This window comes from Vitis riparia, chromosome 11 (assembly GCF_004353265.1).
Source record: "Vitis riparia cultivar Riparia Gloire de Montpellier isolate 1030 chromosome 11, EGFV_Vit.rip_1.0, whole genome shotgun sequence".
NCBI classification, from domain to species: Eukaryota; Viridiplantae; Streptophyta; class Magnoliopsida; order Vitales; family Vitaceae; genus Vitis; species Vitis riparia.
Window position 1 is genome coordinate 5,278,423 of NC_048441.1, and position 24,683 is coordinate 5,303,105.

General features: G+C 38.0%; 2 protein-coding genes across 2 annotated transcripts in view; one reads left to right on the top strand and one right to left on the bottom strand.

The window, feature by feature from the left end:
- The window catches only part of LOC117924986 (isoamylase 1, chloroplastic), a 50,489-nt gene extending 40,767 nt beyond the window's left edge, over window positions 1–9,722 (top strand). Inside the window, exons 15-18 of the mRNA XM_034843749.1 lie at window positions 7,473–7,553; window positions 7,649–7,731; window positions 7,831–7,948; window positions 9,271–9,722. Of these exons, the coding sequence (XP_034699640.1) occupies window positions 7,473–7,553; window positions 7,649–7,731; window positions 7,831–7,948; window positions 9,271–9,537 (549 nt within the window). The 3' untranslated portion in view covers window positions 9,538–9,722. The remainder of the gene's footprint in view (window positions 1–7,472; window positions 7,554–7,648; window positions 7,732–7,830; window positions 7,949–9,270) is intronic.
- A 3,501-nt stretch (window positions 9,723–13,223) lies between these two features.
- Window positions 13,224–15,156, bottom strand: LOC117924864 (cytochrome P450 CYP73A100-like). Its single transcript, XM_034843582.1, has 2 exons — window positions 14,261–15,156; window positions 13,224–14,136 (listed from the first exon to the last, which is right to left on the bottom strand). Exons 1-2 carry the CDS (start codon window positions 15,127–15,129, stop codon window positions 13,401–13,403), a joined length of 1,605 nt encoding a protein of 534 aa, XP_034699473.1. The 5' UTR covers window positions 15,130–15,156; the 3' UTR covers window positions 13,224–13,400.
- Window positions 15,157–24,683: the final 9,527 nt, after the last annotated feature.

Consider the following 24,683-nt stretch of genomic DNA (forward strand, 5'->3'; position numbering starts at 1 on the left):
TATATTATCCACAATAGAATGTCCCATAGGAATAGCAACAATCAAATCAAAGTTTTGGCTACCAACAAACATACCCAACAGACCAACAAAAGATATTGAAACAAAGAGTGTGTTGAGTTTAGGCCAATCAAGGCTCTAGCAATAAAGTGTAAATTCGAATAGTACCTGTTGCCACATCAAAAGTGGCTTGAGCATCTTGATGAGTCATATAGCAAACATCCGCCCTTGGACTCTAGGTTTCTGTTTATCCTCCTTATTCTCCTCCTTAGGCTTCCCGATTATAAACTTCTTATTCTTTGGACAATCCCGAATCATATGTCCATGCTTCCCACAACCAAAGCAAGCTCCATACTCTTTATAGCAAGGTTTATCCCAATGTTTCTTACTACAAATAGAACAAGTCACATCTAAATTTTGCAGTACTTCCCCTTTAATCTGACTCTCAGTTGAAACAAACCTTTTTGGTGCTTGGTTATCATGGGTACTATCACTCCTACTCTTCCTTTGTTGCTCTCTGTACTACTGAAGCTCCTTATTATCCTTTTCCGCTATAAGGGCTCTATCTGTAACCTTTGAATAAACACTAAACTTCAAAATAGATATTTTGTTCTTCAAATAGGGTTTCAATTCATCCTGAAACTTTAATGCCTTTTCCTCCTCTATAGCAATCAATTGTGGAGCAAAACGTGACAACTCTGTAAATTTAGCTTCATACTGGGCCACCGTCATATCCCCCTGTTCCAAACGAACAAACTCTCCTATTTTTTGTCGTCTAACACTGTCGGGAAAGTATTTTTTGTAAAATGTCTCCTTAAACTATCTCCAAACTATAGGTCCCTGATCCTCTAAAAACCTTTTGGTCGTATGCCACCAATGATCTGCTTCTTTATCTAACATAAATGCTGCATAAGAGGCCTTTTGCTCCTTAGAGCAATCTATAACATCAAAGAATTTCTCTATCTTAAGAATCCAAGCTTCTACTTCTGTTGGATTTGAAGTACCAGAAAAGTAATGAGAACCTAACTTCTTAAAGTCATCAAATGAGCTACGCCTAGAAGATGAGGGTTGTCCAAGAGCTTGAGTCTCAATAGCTCTAGCTTGACAATCAACCAAACCAGCTAAAGTCTCAAGATACCTATAAAGCCCTTCTGCATTCCTGGGAGGCAAACCCTCAAGTGGAGGAGGTACATCATTATTAACCTGACTGTTTGGGAGGATGCTGGTTTTCTTGGTGGCATGTTGTCCTATAAAGCATTAGGTATAACTAAATTAGTCACTAAAAAACCAATTAGACAATTTAGATTCATAAGGAAGAATAGGAATTTGTATAAGATGAAACTGAAACTTAAACTAATCTGTCACTCATCTATCCCCAAAGTAAACTAAAACATGTTCCCAACAATATCATAACCTAGTGCTCTGATACCATCTGTAACGACTCGCTCCCAACCGTGTAGATATTGTTTGTTTTGGACCCAAAGGGGCCCTCACGGCTTTAAAACGCGTCTACAAGGTTACGAGGAGTCCATACTTATATAGCGTCAGGAACTTTCCCCTTTATCCAATGTGGGATGTCACACAACTCAGCTCTAGCTGTTCGTGGTTCAAACTTGGCAAACAAAGGAGATTCCCATAGCAATTGGAGAGGAAATCGGCAATGGTGCGATCATTGTCAACGTCCCCATCATACCCGTGACACTTGTTGGAAAATACATGGAAAACCAGCAAATTAGAAGGAGAAAGTCAACATATCTGATTCAAAAGGTTATCAAACTGCAGCAATATCGAGCCCTAAGCCAAATGATAGCAAAGTTAGTGTTTCCCTTACTAAGGAACAAATGGAACAACTCTACAAATTGTTGAAACCAGCATCATTATCAAATAATTCAAGTACATCACGATTAGCTCAAAAAGGTACATTTTCATTTGCTTTGAATGGTGTTACACAAAGATAAGAATCATGGATTATCGATTTGGGTGCAACAAATCAAATGACACGGTGTTCAAATTTGTTTTCAACTTATACATCCAATCTCGGAAATTTTAAGGTTAAAATTGCAGATGGTTCCCCATCAACGGTTGTAGGCATGGGTACATCAAGCTCAGGAATGTTAAGGTTTGTAGGGGATAAATGTATACCTAAATTTGGTTTAGACAAGTGACCATGCTGAAGGTTCACTAAATTCTCTACTCCTTTTGAAATATTCCTCTGTGAATAAACACGTAAGTCAGGCTGTAGATGCAAATCTCCCCTTGTCGTTGATGTTGAGGGTTTGTTGTACAGTCATCATTGGCTTTGGACTGGAAGGCTCAAGTAAGCTGATTGGTGGACTGGAAGACTCAGGTAAGCTGACTTGTGGGTTGGACAGTGAATTCAGTGGTGGTTCAGGTTGTGGTATCTGCAGCTTTAGAATTTTTGGAGTTTCTTGTCGATTTAAGGATTATGGTGATGCTAGTATACCTATGGATGGTGGAACAGAAGGCAGGGTAACATTCCAAAAATTTTCTTCACCTAAGTTCTCCCCCTGAAGGGAATTTTTGGTGTAAAAGGGCTGATTTTCAAAAAATGTAACATCCATAGAGATAATATTTTCGTTTTTTTGGATAATAACATTGATATCCCTTTTGAATGGCAGAATAACTGAGAAATACACACTTAAGTGCTCTAGGTTCCAATTTGCTACAGGTAGGGTCATGAATGTGGATAAATGAGGTACAACCGAATATTTTCAATGAAAGGGAGGTGAAAGTTTGTGTATGTGGGAAATAAGATTGAATTTTTTTAAAGGCGTTTGGAATTCCAAAACTTGAGAAGGCATACGGTTTATCACATAACAGGCCGTAAGAACTGCATCCCCCCGAAAGGTTTTAGGTACATTGGTGGTGAACATTATGGAACAGGCTACTTCAAGAAGATGACGATTTTTCCGTTCAGAAATCCCATTTTGTTGAGGACTGCGACTATAAGAACTCTGGTGTATGATCCCGTTTTGTTACAAATATTTGCCCAAAATTGTATTAAAGTATTCACCTCCATTATCGATACAAAAAACTTGTATTTTTGAGTTAAACAGATTTTGGACCATTAGATGAAATTTTTTGAATGTTTGTTCAGTTTCTGATTTGTCACCACAATCCTTAAATCGACCAGAAATTCCACCTTCTGCAGGTATACCAACATCACAGCTTTCTGTTCCACCTTCCACATGTATACCAGCATCACCGCAATCCTTAAATTGACCAGAAACTCCAAAAATTCCAAAGCTGCCGACACCACAACCTGACCCACCACCGAATTCACTGTCCAGTCCACAAATCAGCTTACTTGAGTCTTCCAGTCCACCAATCAACTTACTTGAGTCTTCTAGTCCACCCAAGCCAATGATGACCATGCACAACAAACCCTCAACATCAACGATAAGGGGAGATTTGCACCTACAACCTGAGTTATGTTTATTCGCGGAGGAATATTATAAAAGGAGTAAAGAATTCAGTGAACCTTCAGCATGGTCACTTGTCTAAACCGAATTCAAGTATACATTTATCCCCTACAAACCTTAATATTGATGAGCTTGATGTACCCATAGCATTGAGGAAAGGTGTGAGAACTTGCACTCAACACCCAATATCAAATTTTGTCTCATATGATCATTTATCAATTTCTCTTCGAGCTCTAGCAACTAATCTGGTAGGTGTTGATATTCTGAGAACAGTACAAGAAGCTTTGAAGGAACCAAAGTGGAAAAAGGTAGTTGAGGCAAAATACATGCTCTTGAAAAAAATGAAATATGGGATTTGGTGAAAAAGCCTGAAGGAAAAATTCCAGTAGGTTGCAAGTGGGTATTCACAGTAAAATACAATTTGGATGGATCGATTGAACGGTACAAAGCAAGGCTAGTTGCACAAGGATTCACTCAAACATATGAGGTAGACTATCAAGAGATATTTGCACCTATAGCTAAGTTAAACACCATCCAGGTCTTTCTTTCTCTAGCAACAAACAATGATTGGCAGCTTCAACAATTAGATGTAAAGAATGCCTTCCTTAATGGTGATCTAGAAGAAGGGGTATATATGGAATTACCACCAGGTTTTGATGTGGCAAGGGAAGATGGAAAGGTTTGTAAACTGAAAAAATCTCTTTACTCACTGAAGCAATCGCCAAGAGCTTGGTTCAATTGATTGACTAAGACAATCAAACAAATAGGGTACGAACAACCTCAAATGGACCATACCTTGTTTTAAAAACACGAAGATGGTAAGATCACTGTTCTCATTGTTTATGTTGATAATATTATACTTATAGGAGATGACAAACAGGAGATGGAAGATTTAAAGGAGAAATTGGAAAGGGAATTTGAGATAAAAGACCTTGGACCAATGAGGTACTTTCTCAGCATGGAAGTGGCTAGAAATCAGAAAGGTATATCTGTTTCTCAAAGGAAGTATACCTTGGATCTTTTAAAGGAAACTGGAATGATGGGGTGCAAACCAGTTGATACTCCAATGGATCCAAATTTGAAATTGACAGAACTCCAAAACAGCAGCCCAGTAGACAAAGGAAGGTACCAACGTTTAGTGGGGAGGTTCATTTATCTCTCTCACACTAGACCTGATATTGCATTTGTAGTTAGCGTGGTAAGCCAATTCATGCATACACCATACAATGAACATATGGAGGCTATGTACCGAATTCTAAAATATCTCAAAGGGACGGTTGGAAAAGGTCTACACTTTGCAAAAAAGGAAGCAAGAACAATAGAAGCTTATACGGATGCTGATTGGGCAGGTTTGGTGAACGATAGGCGATCAACTTCTGGATATTGTACCTTTGTATGGGGAAACTTGGTAACTTGGAGGAGCAAAAAACAAAATGTCGTGGCTAGAAGCAACAAGGAAGCTGAGTTTAAAGTTGTTGCTCAAGGCATATGCGAGTTACTTTGGTTAAAACTGCTGTTGGAAGAGTTAAAAGTCACATCACATCAGCCAATGAAGATCTACTGCGATAATAAAGCTCCCATAAACATATATCATAACCCAGTTCATCACGACTGAATGAAGCGTGTTGAAGTAGATCGTCATTTCATCAAAGAGAAACTGGAAGAAGGAACCATTCGCATGACATACATTCCATCCACACAGCAAGCAGCAGATCTACTAACAAAGGCCCTTGCAAGACCAATATTTGAGAAGTTATGAGACAAGCTGTACTCAATATTTTTATCCTAGCTTGAGGGGGAGTGTTGGAGATTTTTTTCAGATAATTGGGATTATCTAAATCAGTTGAAGAGTTTTGAATTAATTCAAATTGTCCAAACAACTTTGGATATTTGAGTTAATTTGAATTATTTAAAATTTTTTTTATCCATAGAGTAGTTAGAGATTAATTCAAATTAATCTCCTAGTTTTTAGGATGTTTCTAGTTTCCTAAAATAAAGGACTTAGGTAGTACCTAAGTCTATAAATTAGTTTGTAATTTAGTTCAATAATAGATTAGAGCAGTGTTTGAGTTTTTCTTCCTACTTCCTGGAAACAGAAACTCCCAATCCACATGATCAAAGTCACTCTTGCAAACAACCCTCTCCTCTTCCACACATCTTTTCCCATCTGCCACTAATACTGTATCCAAAATTTGTCTAACTTGAAAAAAAGGCTGCTTATGAAGGATGGATAGTTTTATGCAACACCTTACATAGTAATTGAGACAACAATTTAGCTATTATCTTGTAGAGGCTAGTCACCAAACTGATAGGTTTGAAATCAATAATCTATTAATGTAACTTTTTTTTAGGTACTAGAGCAATAAAAGTGGCATCAGTACTCTTATTTATGACTCCACTGTCGTGAAATTCAACAAATACCTTCAGCAAGTTGTGTCCCAACACTCCTGATACAAAGCTAAAGTGACTGCATCCAGATCAGGGGCCTTCTCCTTGTTCATAAGAAAAATTGCTTCTCGTGTTTTCCTTTCTGAGAAAGGGTGCTCCAACCACTAGCACTCTCCTCCAAGATGGGGGACCACTCTAAACCATCTATTCTCCATGAGTCCTCATTTGATCTACTATAACGTTTGCTAAAGAACTCAAGATCTCTAAATTCTAACTTGGTCACCTAACAATGCTCCATTCTCATCCACTAGAGATTTAATGAACTTCTTCTTTCTCCTCCCATTAGCTATTCTATTGAAGATATTGAAATTGCAGTCCCCCTTCTTGGCCCACTTTACTTGAGATACTTGCCTCCAATGAACCTCTTCCCTTAACAACAATTCTAGAAAGTCCATTTTTTTGGTAGCTCTTAAGGATGCTAATTCATTAGTGAGAGATCCCCCCCCCTCAAGAATCCACCATGGCAATATCCCTCATTATTGAATCCGTCTGCTCTCTTGTATCCCTACAAGTAGCCTTGTTCCAAATTTTCAATTCACTCTAATGCCTTGCAGTTTTTGCATGAACTTATGACCTTCCCAAAGTGAAATTTGTATCTCTCTCCACCATAGATTTATACTCTCTTTGAAATCTAGATGTCTCACCCACATATTTTTAAACCTAAAAGGAGCCGGTACCGATCTAAATGGATTGGTGACTAGACATATGGGGCAATGGTCTAAGATGGGAAGAGGTAAGGCTTCTTGAAGGCTCTATGGAAAACTAATGTCCTAATCTATACTCCCATTATATTTTTTAATATCCCAAAGTAACCCTCATAATTTTTCATATTTTCCAAAATTTTAAATTCCCATTCAAACAAAACACATCTTGTTTATTATGTTCCCTAAATGTGAAGCATGACACTTGAATTTATCCCAAAATTGTTGCATCATTAGGTTATGGGACAAACATCAAACTTGCACCTACTTTCTTTATCTTTTGCAATAGATCTTAGTTCTCTAAGCCTTGCATCAAATTTATTATATTCTTTCCCAACAAATTTTTAGAAAAGCTACTAAAAATGCTTTGAATGTGAATTGTCAGAAAGCTTGCATAGGTGAGGAGAAAAAGAAAGCAAGAACTGCTGCTATGTTTAGCCCCTTGTGAAAGCTTGAAATTTTATATAAATTTAATTTTCTCAAAATTTGTGTAGCTTTTAGAATAAAAAATATAATCACTGCAGTAATGTTATTGCTTGATCTCATTTAAATCTCCATTTTTTACTTAAGTGGACCTTGCACTTTAAGTAGTAGTTTCTTGAGGATCTATCTTTCCACACTTTTTGCATGAGTGATACATAAGGATAATGTATTTGAAACTGAATTGGACATTGGTTCTTATAATTATTTGTAATTTTAATAATATATAATTTATATATTTATGATGTCATGCAGACATCATAGTTTGACCATAGTTCAACAATGGTCTGATCAGTGAACTGTGTCCTAGTAATTTTTCTAGTTCAATTACTGGTTTGATTCTAAAAATATTGCATACTGATCAGTATCCTCTTGGCTGCTGACTGAATCTTTTCTTGGCCAGGGTGTCCCTATGATCTACATGGGTGATGAATATGGTCACACAAAAGGGGGGAACAACAATACATATTGCCATGATAACTATGTGAATCCTCTACTCCCTGATGATCTTCTTGTTTACTAACATGAATGGAGAGCCATTTATCAATTATGTTAACTAACTACTGGCTATGGCTACAGATGAACTACTTCCGATGGGATAAGAAAGAAGAGTCATTATCTGATTTCTTCAGATTTTGCTGCCTTATGTCCAAATTCCGCCAGTAGGGCCTTCCTTCTTATTAGTTCCTTGCTTTACTTATTGTTTTGTTGTCACCCTATGCGATTCCTTAGTTTTATTTTATTTGAATTACAATTTACAGAGAATGCGAGTCACTTGGCTTAAATGACTTCCCAACAGCAGAGAGGCTGCAGTGGCATGGGCGCACCCCTGGGATGCCAGACTGGTCTAAAACAAGCCGTTTTGTGGCATTTACAATGGTACTATACCATATTGCATTCTCTGATGCATATTCATGCATGATTGGTTTTGTTCTCTGGAAAATTAAAATGGTAATTTAAAGATTTATTATCAAGTATTCTGAATACCAAACATAGGGAGGCAGAAGGTTCTAAAGACATTCTCAAACTGGTAAGAGGACCGTAACCATAATTTCTTAAAACCCTTCCTAGAGCTTGCTAGAAAAGGTCAAAAACATTGTAGAAGCTTTTAGATTGTGAAGTCCTCCAGAGTGTGAATTTACTGAGGTTGGGTGTAGGTCTTTAGAATAACGTGGAAAGCTCTGGAATACTATCATTGTGTGGGACTCGCTAAAGTCATGTACAAACTAGGAGTATCTAAAATAATCCAAGAACTGTGGATGCTATACAGAATTTAACAATTATAGGAAAGTCAGAGATTTTCAGTAACCTCAAGGATTTCAGAATTTTCCCAAGTAGCCTGTAAATAGATGAAAGATGAAGGTCTGACAAAATGTAGCAAGGTTCTGAAGAGTCTTGAGCAACCTTAGAGATTCTAGAAATTTTAAAGGAGGCCTATGAAAGTTGAATGGCCCATTTGGCCAAGCAACCTGGAGTTGAGAACTCACTTAACAATGTCAAGCATAATTGGGTTGAACAAGTGCTTAAAAGAAGCTAAGTCCATAACACTAGGTACGTATGTATTATAGGAAATATGTTTTTATTTCTGTCAGAAGCAATACTAATGTAAAAGTAACTTTCTTAGAATCCCCAAATTGTTTTGTGTTTCTCTAGTGTAAACTTGTCTGATCATGGTTACAAGGTGGAAATGGGATATTTTCAGTATTTTGCTCATTGGGAAATAGGCTGAGACTTATCATGAGCAGTTCTCAGGAGATAATGACACATCTAAATGGTCAAAAAAATGATTTAAAAAGACTTCTCTTCTTTATTTTCCATGTAAGTTTATGTTGGGATGTTTTCTAAAAAAAAATAAATAAATAATTAGAGAAGATGTGGCAAGAGAGGTTTGGTAGACTTAATGCTTAAAATCATTTGTTTTTATTTAAAAAAGAATACCACTACCTAAGCATAACTTTCGGATTTGAAAATAGCTGAGTCTTTTTGGAGATTCAACTTTCAAGCAATTGCTAAGATTGACACTAGGATGGACAACCTTAGCTGAAGTCATTTTCCATAGGAGGAGACCATCTCGCCTTAGAGTTTCCATAGGTCTGTCCTCCAAAATCCAGTATCTACCCAGCTGAATCATTGTGTCATGTGCTTCATTCTTTTGCTTTGCCTTTTGTCCAATCTTTGCTTGATATGAGCTCCAAATGCAGGTTGATTCAGTGAAGGGAGAAATATATGTTGCCTTCAACACTAGTCATCTGCCGATCATCATTAAACTACCAGAACGGCCTGGTTACAGATGGCAGCCCCTGGTGGACACCAGCAAACCTGCACCGTTCGACTTCCTCTCAAATGATGTACCAGAGAGAGACACGGCGGTTAAACAGTATTCACAGTTTACCGATGCAAACCTGTACCCCATGCTTAGCTATTCTTCCATAATCCTATTACTCTGTCCTGTTGATGAGAACGCATAGTCCAAGGCATGTGAGCTGAAGCACATGATCAAGCGATGAGATGGATAATGTGACTGTCAATAGAAGTTGAAGCATGAGACAAAAATGAAACTAGAAATGTATTGTATATGCATCTTCATTATATACATGACTTCTCTCCTCAAAACGTGATGGCAATGCAATAAACTTGTTTATTTGCTCACAAACGTCAGGAGTCGTAGTTTCAAGTATAATTTTTTTTTTTTTTTTTTAAGTTTAAACATGTTTAATTTTATTTTTACCAAGGCCAAAGGTGGCCTAGGTGGTTAAGTATCATATTTTACTTAGGTGAGAGCTCAAGCTTGAGCCCCCTACCCCTCCTCTCTTTTGTGCCATCCAAAATTTTTACCGATACGATTGATACACCGACATTTCAAAAATTTTATTCCATGCCTAGATTGGATCCGATGTACATAAAGGTCTTACTTCTTAGTGAGCCACTTGAGTAGGATGTACTTTGCAATGGAGAGCTGACCAATGAGCTCAGCTTTCTTTAGAAAAAGAGCCCTAGGCCCATGCCATCCCTTTCTATCCTTTTCTTCCTCAATTGCAAGTCCCATTTGGGAATTGAGGGTTCAATTCAAAAACAACAATTGTAAATTGCAATTTCAGCTTAAAAATAAAGTTTTAGTTAATAATTGAGGCTTTAACTTAGATTTTGAAATAAAAATATGGATTTTTTTTATGATATGGCTCTTAAGTGGTAATAAAGAGGTTAATTTGAATATAAGTTTTGGAAAGAAGTTAAATTTTTTATATATATTTTTTCATAAAATTGTTATTTTGCCCTAAAACTCTGAAAATTGTAGAATTTGTTTTTTGAAGAGATAGTTTTAGTATAATTTAATTGTGTGGAATCTTCAAAAGATAACTTTAATATAAATTTAATTTTTTAATGTGTTTGATTGATAAAAAAAATTGTGAAAAATATCTCTTAAAAAAATATCTTTAGTATAAATTTAATTTTTTTAAATTGTGGAAGGTGTCTTTAGTTTAAATTCATTTTTATATAACGTATTTTATTGATATAAAAATTGTAAAAAGTGTCTTTTGAGGAAATGCCTTCTAATATGGTATAAAGTAACATAAATTTGTTGATATTTTTACAATTATCATTTTTAAAGATGTTTTTTTCAAAAGTTGCTGTAGAATTAAAAAAAAAAACCCCTGGGATGGCAATGAATTCATTTAATCGGGGTGGAGATATGGGATGGGGGTTGCCCACTCCATTGACATCCATGATCTCCAATGATAGGATTTATTAAGAGAGCAACAACTATTTGGCCTCCTGTATATTTGTACATTTACACATTTGGCCTCCTGATATTTGAAATGACAATTTTCTTCTTGTTTCCTGTTCATCACGTAAGATCCCTTCTGTTTATTAGTGAAAAATAAAAATAAACTATTTTTTTATTGGTAAAAGAGGGGGAAATTGTCTATATAAGTATTTGGGCTGGCTAGTACCACAAGGGCAATTGCAAGCCAGACCAGGAACTTGAAGCTAATGAGGCCTACTTTCTTGGCCCATTAAATCGTGCTCGGTACAGGTCTAAGCTTGGTTTGGACCAGACAGGCCATTGTGGTGGCTTATTTTCATGTAGAGACATATGTCTGTATCTGTGGATCCTGAGCAGTTTCCAATCAGGTACATTGAATGACCTGGATCATCACCAAGTAGCAACTCTTGCAAGTTGTTTCGTTCCAGGAGACAAATCAACTGAGCAGATACATTTGAGGACAGAACTTGCTAAACCATTACAACGACTTCAAGATAGTGCAAGGTGTGTTATTTAAGCGCGTTGATCATGATTTTACGAAGTAGTATTAATCCTTTTAAATATTAAAAATGATAAAAATACTTTTTAAAATTACTATCAAACACACTTTTAATTTCTTACTTATTGTTCTTCAATTTTCCCATGAAAAAGAGTTAAAAGCAACTTACTCTAACACTCTTAATTTCTTACTCATTGTTCTTCAATTTACCATGAAAAACAGTTAAAAGCAACTACCTCTAAAAATGATCACAGATACAACATGAATGCAAATTGGAAGTGAATGTGGATGAGTTTGTGGAATCAACAGTGAGGCCATACTTGATGGATGTGATCTACTGTTGGTCAAAGGTAGGCATACAAAAATGATCAGTAAACTGTTGGGCAAAGGTAGGTATACAAAAATGATCAGTAAGGGTATGCCATCTTTGCCTGCTCAACAAGATTTTGTGATTGACAGATTTGATGGTTAATTTTTTATTTTCTGGATTTGGAGGTGGACTAACTCCCTTATTCTATGAGTTTGTCTAGCTGTCCTGCTTTGGGCGATTGAAAATGGTTTAGTCAGTAGGATTTCTTGGTTGTTTTTAGAGTTGTCATTTTTCTTGTTTCTCTTTTCTTTCCTTTATTTTTTTTCCCAGTTAGTCATTGCATTCAATCATTTTCCTTTTGTTTCTTGCCCAGGGTGCAACATTTGCGGAGGTTATACAAATGACTGATATCTTTGATGGTAGTATCATTAGAAGTGCTAGACGGCTTGATGAGTTTTTGAACCAGGTATGTTGATTGAATCTTCAGAAGTTTCATTCTCTTCTCCTTGTGAATGATGGCAGTGTACGTAAGACTGTCTTTTGATGATTGTACTCGCCTCCAAAAAAAGAACAAAAAAAAAAAAAAAGGCGCAAAAAAGAACAGAAAATTCTTTATCAAATCCATGGTTATGAGTACCGGAACTGTCACAGTACTGATGCATTCCCAGTTATCTGTGAAGTTTTGAAAACTAGTGCTTACAATGTAAAAGAGAATGCCCTATTGTCAATGCCGCGCATTGCAGAATGATAGGTCGCAGTTTCTTCAGGCTGCTCACTGCAACATTAAGTGGTCCTATTGTCAATGCCGCATTGCAGAATGCCCAGTATTTCACTTTTACTGACTCTGTTAGAGTTAGTTCTTCCTTGAATAGGCCAACTGAACATGGTTGTGAATTTCATCAGCGGCTTCTTACCTATGTTTCTTGATGAACTGAGCTTACATAGAGCTTATGAACTTGTGCTTGAATAGTGATAGCTTGAAAATTGAAGACAGAGCACTAATCCAATGTTTTGGATTTTTGATTTCCTGGGCCTTGTTCAGTTGCGAGCTGCTGCTAAGATTGCAGCTGCCAGTGAAGGCCTTGGTCGGGTATTATGTTTGCGAATTCCTTGTATCTATAAGATGTCTTTCTAGGGGGTTGTGGTTGCGGGGTGCACTCCAGGGCAAGAAGTTTCCTTTGGCATTAGGAAATGCTGAGTTGCCATCTGAGATACCGTGAACCGACATGAATGGTTCCATTTTCCTTTCCTTTTAAAATGCATTGAGTTTCCCTTTTTACAGCATTGTTGTTGTAGATTTTCTTGTTTGACCCATTTTACCGATATTGTATACATGCAAAATTTAGGAAACATTGGAAAGGAACACAACATATAACAGAGAAATTTCTACCTTCATGTTTTCTTTGGATTTTTCTGTTTATAGCTGTTAATAGTAACACTATTTCTTTGTCTTTTTCATGAATGGTGAGGGTGACCCTTCGTGGGGTCTCTTGCTTAGGAACTCAGAAGTAGTACGTTCTACTTGGTCCATGGAAGTTCCAAGCATCCATAGAATTTTCTTTTCCTTTCCCTTTTATGGTTTCTGAAACAGTACACAAGGTTATTTTATTCATTTCACTCCGTAAGAATGGCACCCATCCTTTACACAAGGTACAACATCATGACTTTTAGGCAACAAATGGAGAAAAAAAGAAATCAAAAAGTATGACTGAACTTGAAACATAAACAAAACTATTAACATAAGTTTTTGACTAAACTATGCGGCGATTGGAGTGAAAGCGACTGTAGAATGGTTGGCGATGTGCAGGCTAAATTGGCCTCCTTTTTCGGACACGTCAATCTTCTCCACCCCAATTGGAGGCCTCATTTCAAAGTTCATGACCAATTTGGCGATCACAAGTGCTAGGATGGGAAGGGCGAGTATGATCCCCGGACAACTCCGCCTACCCACCCCAAATGGCAAGAAGCGAAAATCAACCTTCCCACCTGCAACAGCGTCTGTGCCAGACTCCTCTTCCAGGAAGCGCTCTGGGCGGAACTCCTCAGGATTCTTCCACCAACTGGGGTTGTTGGCCAGCCACCAGGCATTAACCACTACCTTGGACTCTTTAGGGATGGTATAACCACCTAGCTTAGCTTCTTCAAGGTTCATATGAGGTACGAGGAGGGGAATTGGTGCGTGTAACCTGAGGGTCTCCTTCACTGTGGCCTGTAGGTATGGAAGTTGGTGGAGGTTGGATTCAGTGACTGCATCCCCCTGGAGGATGGTGGTGATTTCATCCCGAATTTTGCATTGGACATGTGGATGGTTGACCAGTTCAGCAATGGCCCATTCCATGGACCACAGAGTGGTCTCTATAGCTGCAACATTTATGTTCTCCACAATGTAAAGCACATTTGCTTCACTGATTTCTCCCTTGAGTTGAGCATCTATTATGTGATCAATGGCACACCTGATCTTGTGCTTCTCTCCATTAGCAGCCATTATTTCCCTATATATACAGAAGAACCGAGTTAGAGTCAAAAACTCCTGAATTGCAGAGCCTGTACAATCAACATGCATGTCGATGGAAAAACAAACAGTTGAAAAACCAATGCGTTGCATGCATGATTTACCTTCTTTTCTCAACAAAGTAGTTGTTGAAAAATGCAAGCCTTCTGCTCTGCAGCTCCCTGCACTTGTTCAAGTAACCTCTCAAAAATGGCCTAAGGAAAGGAATGAAATCTCCATAGTTGTAATCAAAACTCTGAGCCAACCGGCTTCGTTCAGAGTTAAACCGCGTTGCCTGTATGAACAGCGGATCCTCTTGAGACTCAAACTTGGAATCGAACATCATCCGGTACATGATATTGTACAGCATCAACTGCAGACGCTTCCTGATAACCAGGCCTTCACTCTTCACACTCTCCTTGTTCCTCAGGTCATCAACCACTAGCTCCATTTCCTCCTCCCACATTTCACTGTAGTGGTGCACCACCTTGTTAGTGAAGAATGGAAGGGTCATAATCCGACGCATTTTCCGCCAGTGGTCGCTGTAGATGGTGAACACCATGTCCTGCCCGTTCCCCGTGAAAATATCAAACACCACATTCCGCGGCCGGGATCCGAACTCTACACCTTGTGTGTGCAGCACCTGGCTAGCCAACTCAGGATCCGACACCACTGCCAAGTTTTTTGACCCAAGTTTTAGTAGGAAGACCGGACCATACTTTTGTGCCATGGAGGCCAATAGCTTGTGGTTCAGGTCATTCCCAACTTGGAGCCAATTGCCAAATAGTGGTATGGAGAGAGGCCCTGGAGGGAGGGAGGCGGAGCGCTTGGAAATTGAGTAGAAAAGGTATAGAATTAGAGGAGCCAAAGGGAGAAAACTAGCCATAAGGGGGGGAGAAATGGACAAGTAGGAGGCCAACAACCTAGTGGATGAGAGGAGAATGATTGTGAGAAGAGTACTGAAAAATACGGGCTTATTGAGAAGATGGGCCATGGTTTTTTCTTCACCTTCTCCTTTTGTGTATGGAATCTATGGATTGAGTTCAGAGGAGGGGATGGAGCTATATATATATATATGGAGTGGCAACTCGTGGGGGGTTGGTAGAGTTGGTGGTGCAGTGGTTTTGAGAAAATCTATGGGCTCTCTTGGAATCAGGGTAGGAGGATGAATTATTAATCCCCTGTTCAAGTCAAAAAATTGGGGCGGTTAATTGGTAGGTGGAGTGCCTCTTCCTTCGACCAATTTGCTAACTGCTTAATCATCTCAGTTTTTTCCCATTTTATGATGATTGAAATTTGAAAAGAAAGACAAAACTTCGTGTTTCCTTGCAAATCGTTTTGCAGACGATTCCTAACAAATACAACAGTCCCATATTGATTACAACAAGAAGTTTGCAGACGGGGTTCCGGATGCCCTATATATCCTGGCTATGTCAACGAAATAAAATAATTGCTATGCCTCTTCCACCATTAAGTCTTTGCTTGCGTCAGCATAAATAGACTGTCATGTTTTTGAATGTAAACAAGGCTGAGATAAATATGGGCACATTTTTTTGACTAATCAATTTCTTATATTTTATGAATGTTTTAGAATAAAATTGAAATATGTGGGTATAACTAATATAATCAAAATTCGATTATTGAATTAGAAAAGTTATCCATCACAGCTTAATAATGCGATTAAAACTTAAATCATGACTTTTGCATTAAGTCTTAAATTGAAAATAATTAAAATTATATATAAATAGTTAAAAAAAACATCTTCCATATTATCAATATTAAATCATGAAATATAAAGACATTAATATTTTTTATTTTATTAAATAAAATCGAATTTTATTATGCTAAAATATTCAATATCCAATAGTAAGTAAGAAATATAGTCCACAAAACGTTTAGCCTAGTGACAGTATATTCCAAAATTCACCTTTTGGACAAGGCTGAAGCCTCCTCTCCCAAAGAAAAGGCGGCGCTAGTTATGAAAAGCAAGAAATCAGTGAAAACTTTGGTTAGTTTTCCAAAAAGAAACAAGTGAAAAATGTGCGGGTTTGAGTTCAAAAATGGTGGAGCCTGCCACCATCTCCACCATGCTATTTGCTTGACGTTTGAAAACATGACCCACCGGTTTGGTCGGCTGACCCGCTGGTTCTGGTCGACCAATTCACCGGTTCAAAGGGGGTTAAGGGATAAGACGGTTCAAAACTTGAACCAGACAAAACACATGACTGCGTATCTTAAAAATTAAAGACCATAGGGCAGTAGAACTTACCAAGTTGGACCCATGCATACACCTTCGATATATTTGTTGATCTATGAACCAAATACAAGGTAGTTAATGGGTTTTCAACTCCCGAGCTCCAACTATAGTCATTGACATGGAATGGGACCAAGTTGACACTCGCCGCTCAAGTCTACTAGGGCCTGAGCCTTTTAAGGTAGTGGTTTCCTATGGTCAAAGAGAGAGTAGGGCAACTAGGGTCTTATGTTTGGATGGTGCCTACTGCTAAACTATGATTGCTTACCCCAGAAATCCTTTTTTGGGCACTCATCCCCCTCTTCCTATACTCAATTGCCTAAAAAATCTCCCATAGGATGACACATGCTCAAGAACTTCTTGGAGAGGGAAGTTGATCTAGACTGAAGAGCTTTAGAATTTTAGGATTGTGGTCGACCTTTATGGGTTTAACTACTGTCGGAGCTTGCTTCTTATTGAGCCCAAGTCCTCCGAAAGAAATTTTAGTTACTACTATTGGCAATGGAAGTAAGGCTTGCTTCTTATTGAGTCCATGTCCTCCGAAAGACATTTTAGTTTCTAGTCTTGATATAACGAGACCACCTAGAAGGTGGTTAAATATGTAGTCTTTGAATTACACCCCAAATGGATATTTTACTATTTTAGATTTGCTCCTTTATATAATTCTTTGGAGAGAGCAAAAACTTTATACAAATATTAGTAATTAAAATCAATCACTTAAACGAACATAGAAATATAACATGAAAAAACCACCTAACAACTTACTAGGTGTAAAAAAAATCATATATGGTCTTTCAACCGCTAAATAATCCACTAATTATAATAAAATGGTACACAATTTTACCTAGTTAGATACACCTACTCTCTAAAGTTTTATACCATTAGCACCTATACTTTTTTCCATGTCCTCGACGCAATACTCACCTGTACTTTTTAATGGATCCTTCAAAGTTCTTATCGAAGTTTGGCGATGAGATTTTTAAACACAAAGGTTAGTAGCTCCAAAAAGTATATCATCAACATAAATATGAGCTACTAATAATAGTTTCCTAAATACTAAAAATATTCCAAAAATTCTTTTAAGAATCAAACACAAATTTAGAGATAAGCATAATTTTAAAACTACTTATCAAAAATAATTTTTTGGAATTAAAAATATAGTAGAAACTAAATTAGGAAATTCAATCCAACGAAGAGAAAACAAAGTTCCAAAAGATAATCCAAAACACAATAAAATTTCTCTCTCTAATATATCATGAACATTGTAAATCTCTGAATCCCTAAATCTTATTGACTCAACTTTCAAAAATATATTCTACCATTACAAGAAAGTTCAAATTATACCCTAAATTCCCAAAAATCAAGATTGAAAACTTTTGATACTTCATGGAATACCTAAACACTCATAGAATTATAATTTGTAGAAAATTAGTTGGAAATTAAGTAATTGAAATATGATAGAACACGAAAAATTATTTATCAAACAATGAAGAGGAACAGAATAATTTAATTTCTAGAATTCAAAAGATTTTCAAGATTAAGTAGAATTAAACATGAGTGAAGAAAAAAAATTTCAATTCCAAGAAACAAAAGCATAAACAACTTGAGATTCTCATTCCATCACTCATCATTATTTAAACTAATTAATTTAAGGTTTTAAAGTAGACACATTCAATTTGAAATTCATCAATTGTATTTTCTTTCAACTTTGAGAGAATATTGAGTTTGTACCAAAGTTGACAATGACTTTGACCTATGGATGAGATCCTAAAGTGATTGTATATTCCTTATGAATTTGGTCACTATTAATGAAAGTTTGTAGAAATAGGTATTCTTAATAGAGGCACCATGCTATCTCATTTATTATTAGTAGCTCATATTTATGTTGATGATATAGTTTTTGGAGCGACCTTTAGTGATCTTACCCTTAGTTTTGTTGAAGAAATGAAAATTGAATTTGAGATGAGCATGCTAGGTAAATTAATCTTCTTCCTAGGATTGTAGATTAGGTAACTAAAAGATTTTCAACCCAAGACATAAAACATTTCATAAATCTAAAGATAAATTCTGCAAATATAATTTAAAGCATAAAAGAAACATAATAATTGAATTTGAAATAAACTTTGTATTGAAATAATACCTTGATACAAAGAGTTTGAATCTTGATACAAGCTTGTTGACAATAGAGGTTTTTTATTACAAAGGAAAATTTTTTGAAAGGAAGGGGGTTACAAAAGACTAAAAAGGATTTTGGGAATACGCTCCTAGCTCTCACTTGATTGTTTATATTTCGCTTTGATTGCCTCTCCCTTGTGATGAAGGGCATATGTGGACCCGCATTTTTCACGTGCGTCCCCACTCGATCGGCGAGACTCGCTTTTTATTTGTGAAAAATTAATTTTAGAAAAGTTAGAGTGGCCACCTATTTTATTTTTATTTTAAAGGGAAAATAAAACAAGAAAGAAAAACCCTAAAAAGTGACTCCATAGTTTTGGAAAAAGCATGTTTTTGGGAAACCTGAGTCTAGGTCCGGGGATCAGGTTACTTATTGGGAAGGTACCTCTAAAAGGTAGCACCCCTCTAAGCCCTATAAAGGTCTCTACTGACTAAGTTGAGGGAAACATGACAATTAAATAGTTGATCATGGAAACCTAAGTAGGCTAAGTGATTTCGAAAAATAGCATGCTTAATAGGAAAACCAATCACAATCATGAAGAAGATTTAGGGTACATACCTAGACTGCTTCTTAAGCGCTATCACAAGACATCAAAGATTAGCTTGAAAGTACGACGCATAATATAAATTTTTATCAAAGAGGATCAAACAAGCATCAAGGCAATCAGTTATGGCATCAAACACGGACATGGCTCATGATAGCATACACATTCATAGAATTTTAGAGTTTGAGGGCAGGTGTGGACCCGCATTTTTCACGTGCGCCACCACTCGATCGACGAGACTCGTTTTTTTATTTGTGAAAAATTAATTTTAGAAAAGTTGGAGCCGCCACTTATTTAATTTTTATTTTAAAGAGAAAATAAAACAAGAAAGAAAAACCCTAAAATGTGACTCCATAATTTTTGGAAAAAGCATGTCTTTGAAAAACCCGAGTCTAGGTCCGGGGATCAAGTTACTTATTGGGAAGGTACCTCTAGGAGGTAGTACCCCTCTAAGCCCTAAAGAGGTCTCTACTGACTAAATTGAGGGAAGTGTGGCAATTAATTGATTAATTGAGGATACCTGGGTTGACTAAGGTGATTACAAAAAAAAAATGGCATATCTAACAAGAAAATCTGATTATAAGATAGAGTCGAAGTGCGTACCTGAACGGCTTCTCAAGCGCCATCATAAAACATAAAAGTTAGTGTAGAAATATATCACACAACATGTGTTTTATCCAAGATAATAAAACAAGCATCAAATATTCATCAAGGCAATCAAGCATGTCATCAAGCAAGTGCATGGTACACAAAGACATGTATATTCATGGAATTTCGAAAGTGGGGAGATGGAGAGCGTACCTGGATAGCAAGCCAATACTCCTCTATGGGAAACAAAGTTAGCTCAATAACTAATTCAAAATAATCTCATATATAACACAAAGAGGGAGCACAATCAATCAATTATCAAACAGACACTATCGAAGAGAATATCATGAATGTCGGGCCCCTCTCCAATGCCCTAATTGATTTTGCATGAGTTGATTCCATAAATTCCATGACTTGGAATTATGGAGTTTTGTTCATGCTTGTGTAAAATCAAGAAGATCAAGAAGATGGTTGAAAGTCAAAGAAAATAGTGAAAGTGCATGCCGAGGGGAAAAATGGCAGCAAGGGATTATTAAAGATGGATTTTTTAATGTTGAGAATATTTAGTTGAAAAATGATTCAAAAATTCAATTTAAAAACAATAAATTCCCAATCAAAGAAGTAAATAGAGGAGGAGGTGGAACGTCGGTCGGATAGAATTCCGAATGTGAGATATCCAGAGAAGGTGGAATGGTGGCGGGACAGAATTCCGAATGTGAGACATCCGGATGAGATGGAATGGCGGCGGAACAGAATTCCGGATGTGAGACATCCGGATGAGATGGAATGGCGGTGGGACAGAATTGATGAGATGGAATGGTGGCTAGACAGAATTCCGGATGTGAGACATCCGGATGAGATGGAATGGCGGCGGGACAGAATTTCGGATGTGAGACATCCGGATGAGATGGAATGACGGTGGGACAGAATTTCGGATGTGAGACATCCGGATGAGATGGAATGGCGGCGGGACAGAGTTCCGGATGTGAGACATCCAGATGAGATGGAATGGCGGCGGGACAGAATTCCAGATGTGAGACATCCGGATGAGATGGAATGGCAGCTGGACAGAATTCCGGATGTGAGACATCCGGATGAGATGGAATGGCGGCTGGACAGAATTCCGGATATGAGACATCCGGATGAGATGGAGTGGCGGTGGGACAAAATTCCGGATGTGAGATATCCGGAGGAGGTGGAACGTTGGCCGGACAGAATTCCGGACGTGAGATATCCGGAGAAGGCGGAGTAGAAGATGTTGATTAATAAGCATAAATAACCCCACTTCAAGTATTAATCCATGGGTTAAGAGCGGAGGGAACTATGCAGAATAGGATTTAAATGAAAAAAAAAAACCGAGCGTGATAACATTCAAGCATGGAGTTCTATATTTCCAAAAACATCAATGACACATAAAATAATCAAAATCGAAACAAGGTGGAGTAGTAAACGACCAATCTCAGCAGAACAACTTGTGGCCCTTTTCGTCCACACCAAACGACAAGACATTGAATATTTCTAAATGACCAAGATGGAGAAATGAAATATAGGTCAGAACACCCAGAGTAACCAGAAGCATACCTGGACAAAGTCGGTTGCAATTGCTCCTCTTCCACCCTCGTGCGCTTTTCTGCCCTTGACAATCAAAGAATCCCCCCAAAAATTTTTTTTCCTCTCTTTTCTTCCTCTCTCACGTATATATATCAGCCTTTCCCAAAAGAGACCCTCCAAATCTGCTGGAGAAAAATCCCCTCCTTTCTTCCTTTTTTAAATCTACTTTCCTTTCTTATTTTCTTCCCTTTTTATAACCGATTCCCCCATAGAAATAATATATGTGCTATCCTTCTAAAAAACAAAGTCTCTTTTTTTTCAAAATTCTGTTGATTCTCCTTCCAAATAGATGGCGGCCCATTTCCTCATACCCAAAAGCCAAGAAATATGATTTAGAAAACTTGTAATAAGATAAAATAAAATAAAATAAAAATGATAAAGAAATCCGTATAAGTCACACAAGTCATGTAGGCCATGCAATCATGCAACCATCTAAGAAAGTGAGTCAATGAATGAACTAAATGGGTTGAGGCCTAGTGGTGCCTAATGAACTAAGTGTCTTAAAGTGATTGTGATATTGTCTAAGTAACCTAAACATGCTTAAGAACTATCCTACAAAGGAATGGAAAGCTTAAGTCTAAATCAAAACTGCCAAGGGTCACAATAAGGGGCTAGACAATCCCTCAACCAGAGTCTTCGAGGTGGCTCAAGAAAGGTAAGTAATGTGAATAGCTATGGGCCACCAAGGAACTACTGTAAAGTATCGAACAAGTATCTAATAGGACATGTGCTAGGAGGACAAAATTGAGGGTCTACAAATATGGCCCTCTTCGGTATAGATCACGAGCATAAGGAATATGAGTAAAAATACGAATAATGAGTGGAACGAAGTGAACTATATCGAAGAACTAAAGAAGGACCAGAGATTTTGTCTTAGCACATGGTGAGAGTAAGGTCGGAACATGGGGCTGCAACGACAGAGAAGGAACAACTCTACGTAGGGGAATGGCAGTAAAGAGAGAAAGGTATGTGATGAGTAGCACAAAGATGGAATGGGATGAAAAGGATGACTCAAGGTCATGGATAAGGTGAATAATTCTAGGTCATGGACAAGATGAACGACTCGGGTAAAAAATAGGACAAACGACTCTGGGTCGGAAATAGGATAAACGACTCTGGGTCGTAAATAGGATAAATGACTCTAGGTCATGAGCTCAGGGCTATAAATGCTAAGAATGACTCTAGGTCATAGATGAAGTGAATGACTCCGGGTAAAAAATAGGACAAATGACTCTGGGTCGGAAATAGGATAAATCACTCTGGGTCGTAAATAGGATAAATGACTCTGGGTCATGAGCTCAGGGCTATAAATGCTAAGAACGACTCTAGGTCATAGATGAAGTGAATGACTCCGGGTCACGGGCTTAGGGCTCTAAATGGAAAGAATGACTCTGGGTCATAAATAAGAGAAACGACTCTAGGTCATGAGCTCAGGGCTCTAAAGGGATAGCCGATCAGGATGCTTTCCGGCTCATGGTGCCGGGTCGAGGCCATTTGCAAGTGGCTAGAATGATGAAAACGAAACGTCTCAGGGATGTGAAGGATGCAAACGACTCTGGGTCGTGAGCTCAGGGCTCAAGGTGCCATGAATGACTCTGGGTCATGATGCAATGAGTAACTCGGGGTACGATGAATAGCTCAGGGCTACGGATGGTATGAATGACTCCGGGTCATGATGCAATGAGTAACTCAGGGTTACGATGAATAACTCAAGGCTACGGATGGAATGAATGACTCTGGGTCATGATGCAATGAGTAACTCAGGGTTACGATGAATAGCTCAGGGCTATGAGCTCCGGGCTCTATGACTGATCGGCTAGAAGGAGAAAGCGATACGCAAACTCTAGGTCAAACCACTCATGGGCGACCAAATGATGAAGGCTCAGCTCAGGGCTGGAAAAACTCCGGGTTTATAGGAAGCGATAGCTCAGGGCTATGAGGCTCGAGGCCTAGAAGGAACGGATAAATCAAGGCCGTAAGACTCAGGGTCTAGAAGGAGTGGATAGCTCAGGGCTATGAGGCTCAGGGCCTAGAAGGAACGGATAAATCAAGGCCATATGACTCAGGCTCTAGAAGGAGTGGATAGCTCAGGGCTATGAGGCTCAGGGCCTAAAAGGAACGGATAAATCAAGGCCATAAGACTCAGGGTCTAGAAGGAGTGGATAGCTTAGGGCTATGAGGCTCAGGGCCTAGAAGAAATAGATAAAGAAGACCAACTCGAAAGTCGATATGAAGTAAATGGGCTCAAAGTCGTATACTCAAAGTGACAAGAGTCGGACTACTGAGCTCAAGGAGGGAAATATGCCCCAGTATCCAAGGTGCTCACACTACTAAAACAACTAGTAAATCAATCATCTGCTGAAATCAATGGGTCAGAAACTGATGCATCATGACAAACCTCTAAAGAGTCTAAGCTGAAATAACTCTCTGTGTCGGAAAAGCTGCTCTGTCGATGGATCTCAAAAGGTAAATCTCAAAGTACACAAAATACTGCTCATATGGGTAATCCAATTTGCAAGGTGACAATGATGAAAACAAATCTATCCCATGAACATCTGGCTAGAGGACCCACCTATGCTCCTCTGGTGAAAGCCGATATGATCCATCTCTATCTCAGCAAATCCATGTATGGAGGTCCTGATATAATCAATCTCCAAAAGCTCCAAACTAAGCTCAATCTAAAACCAAGCTGGTCACTGTCTCGGTCTCAAGGATACTCAAAGAAAATGGGGAAATATGCCCCAGTATAAGATCCGATATCAAAATCATGAGGTAAACAACCGACACTAATCATCCATCCTCATATCACTGCCCAAACAAATCTCGCAAAGGAGAGGGGAATATGCCCTAGTATGATATCTGATGTCAAAGTCATGAGATAAACAACCAACAATGATCATCCATCTATATACCGCTACCCGAACATAATCTCATCATGGAGAGAAGAATATGCCCCAGTATAGATATCTTATGTACAATAAAGAATCTGTCAAAATCGATCAAACATCTCTATAACTATAAATAAGGATAGTCATGCTGTCCAACAACAACTAGGAACCTAAGAGAAAATGGGAAATATGCCCCAGTGTGGATATCTGATGCACAATCAAAAGGATGAATCCAACATCATCAATCAACTGTCTCCAACTCAACAATAATCTGCTAAGAAATCAGAATGAAGTATCAGCCGATACCTCAAGGAAGACTCTCCAAATCTGATCTCAAATGAATAACCAAAATGATGAGGAATATGATAATCTCGAGAGTAGATGCACGTCTCTGATGAATCCCTAACTAAATCTGATGGGAATCTGGTGACCTCCAAATGGGGGAATATACCCCAATGTGCCAGATCTATACACTGCACTGAAAACT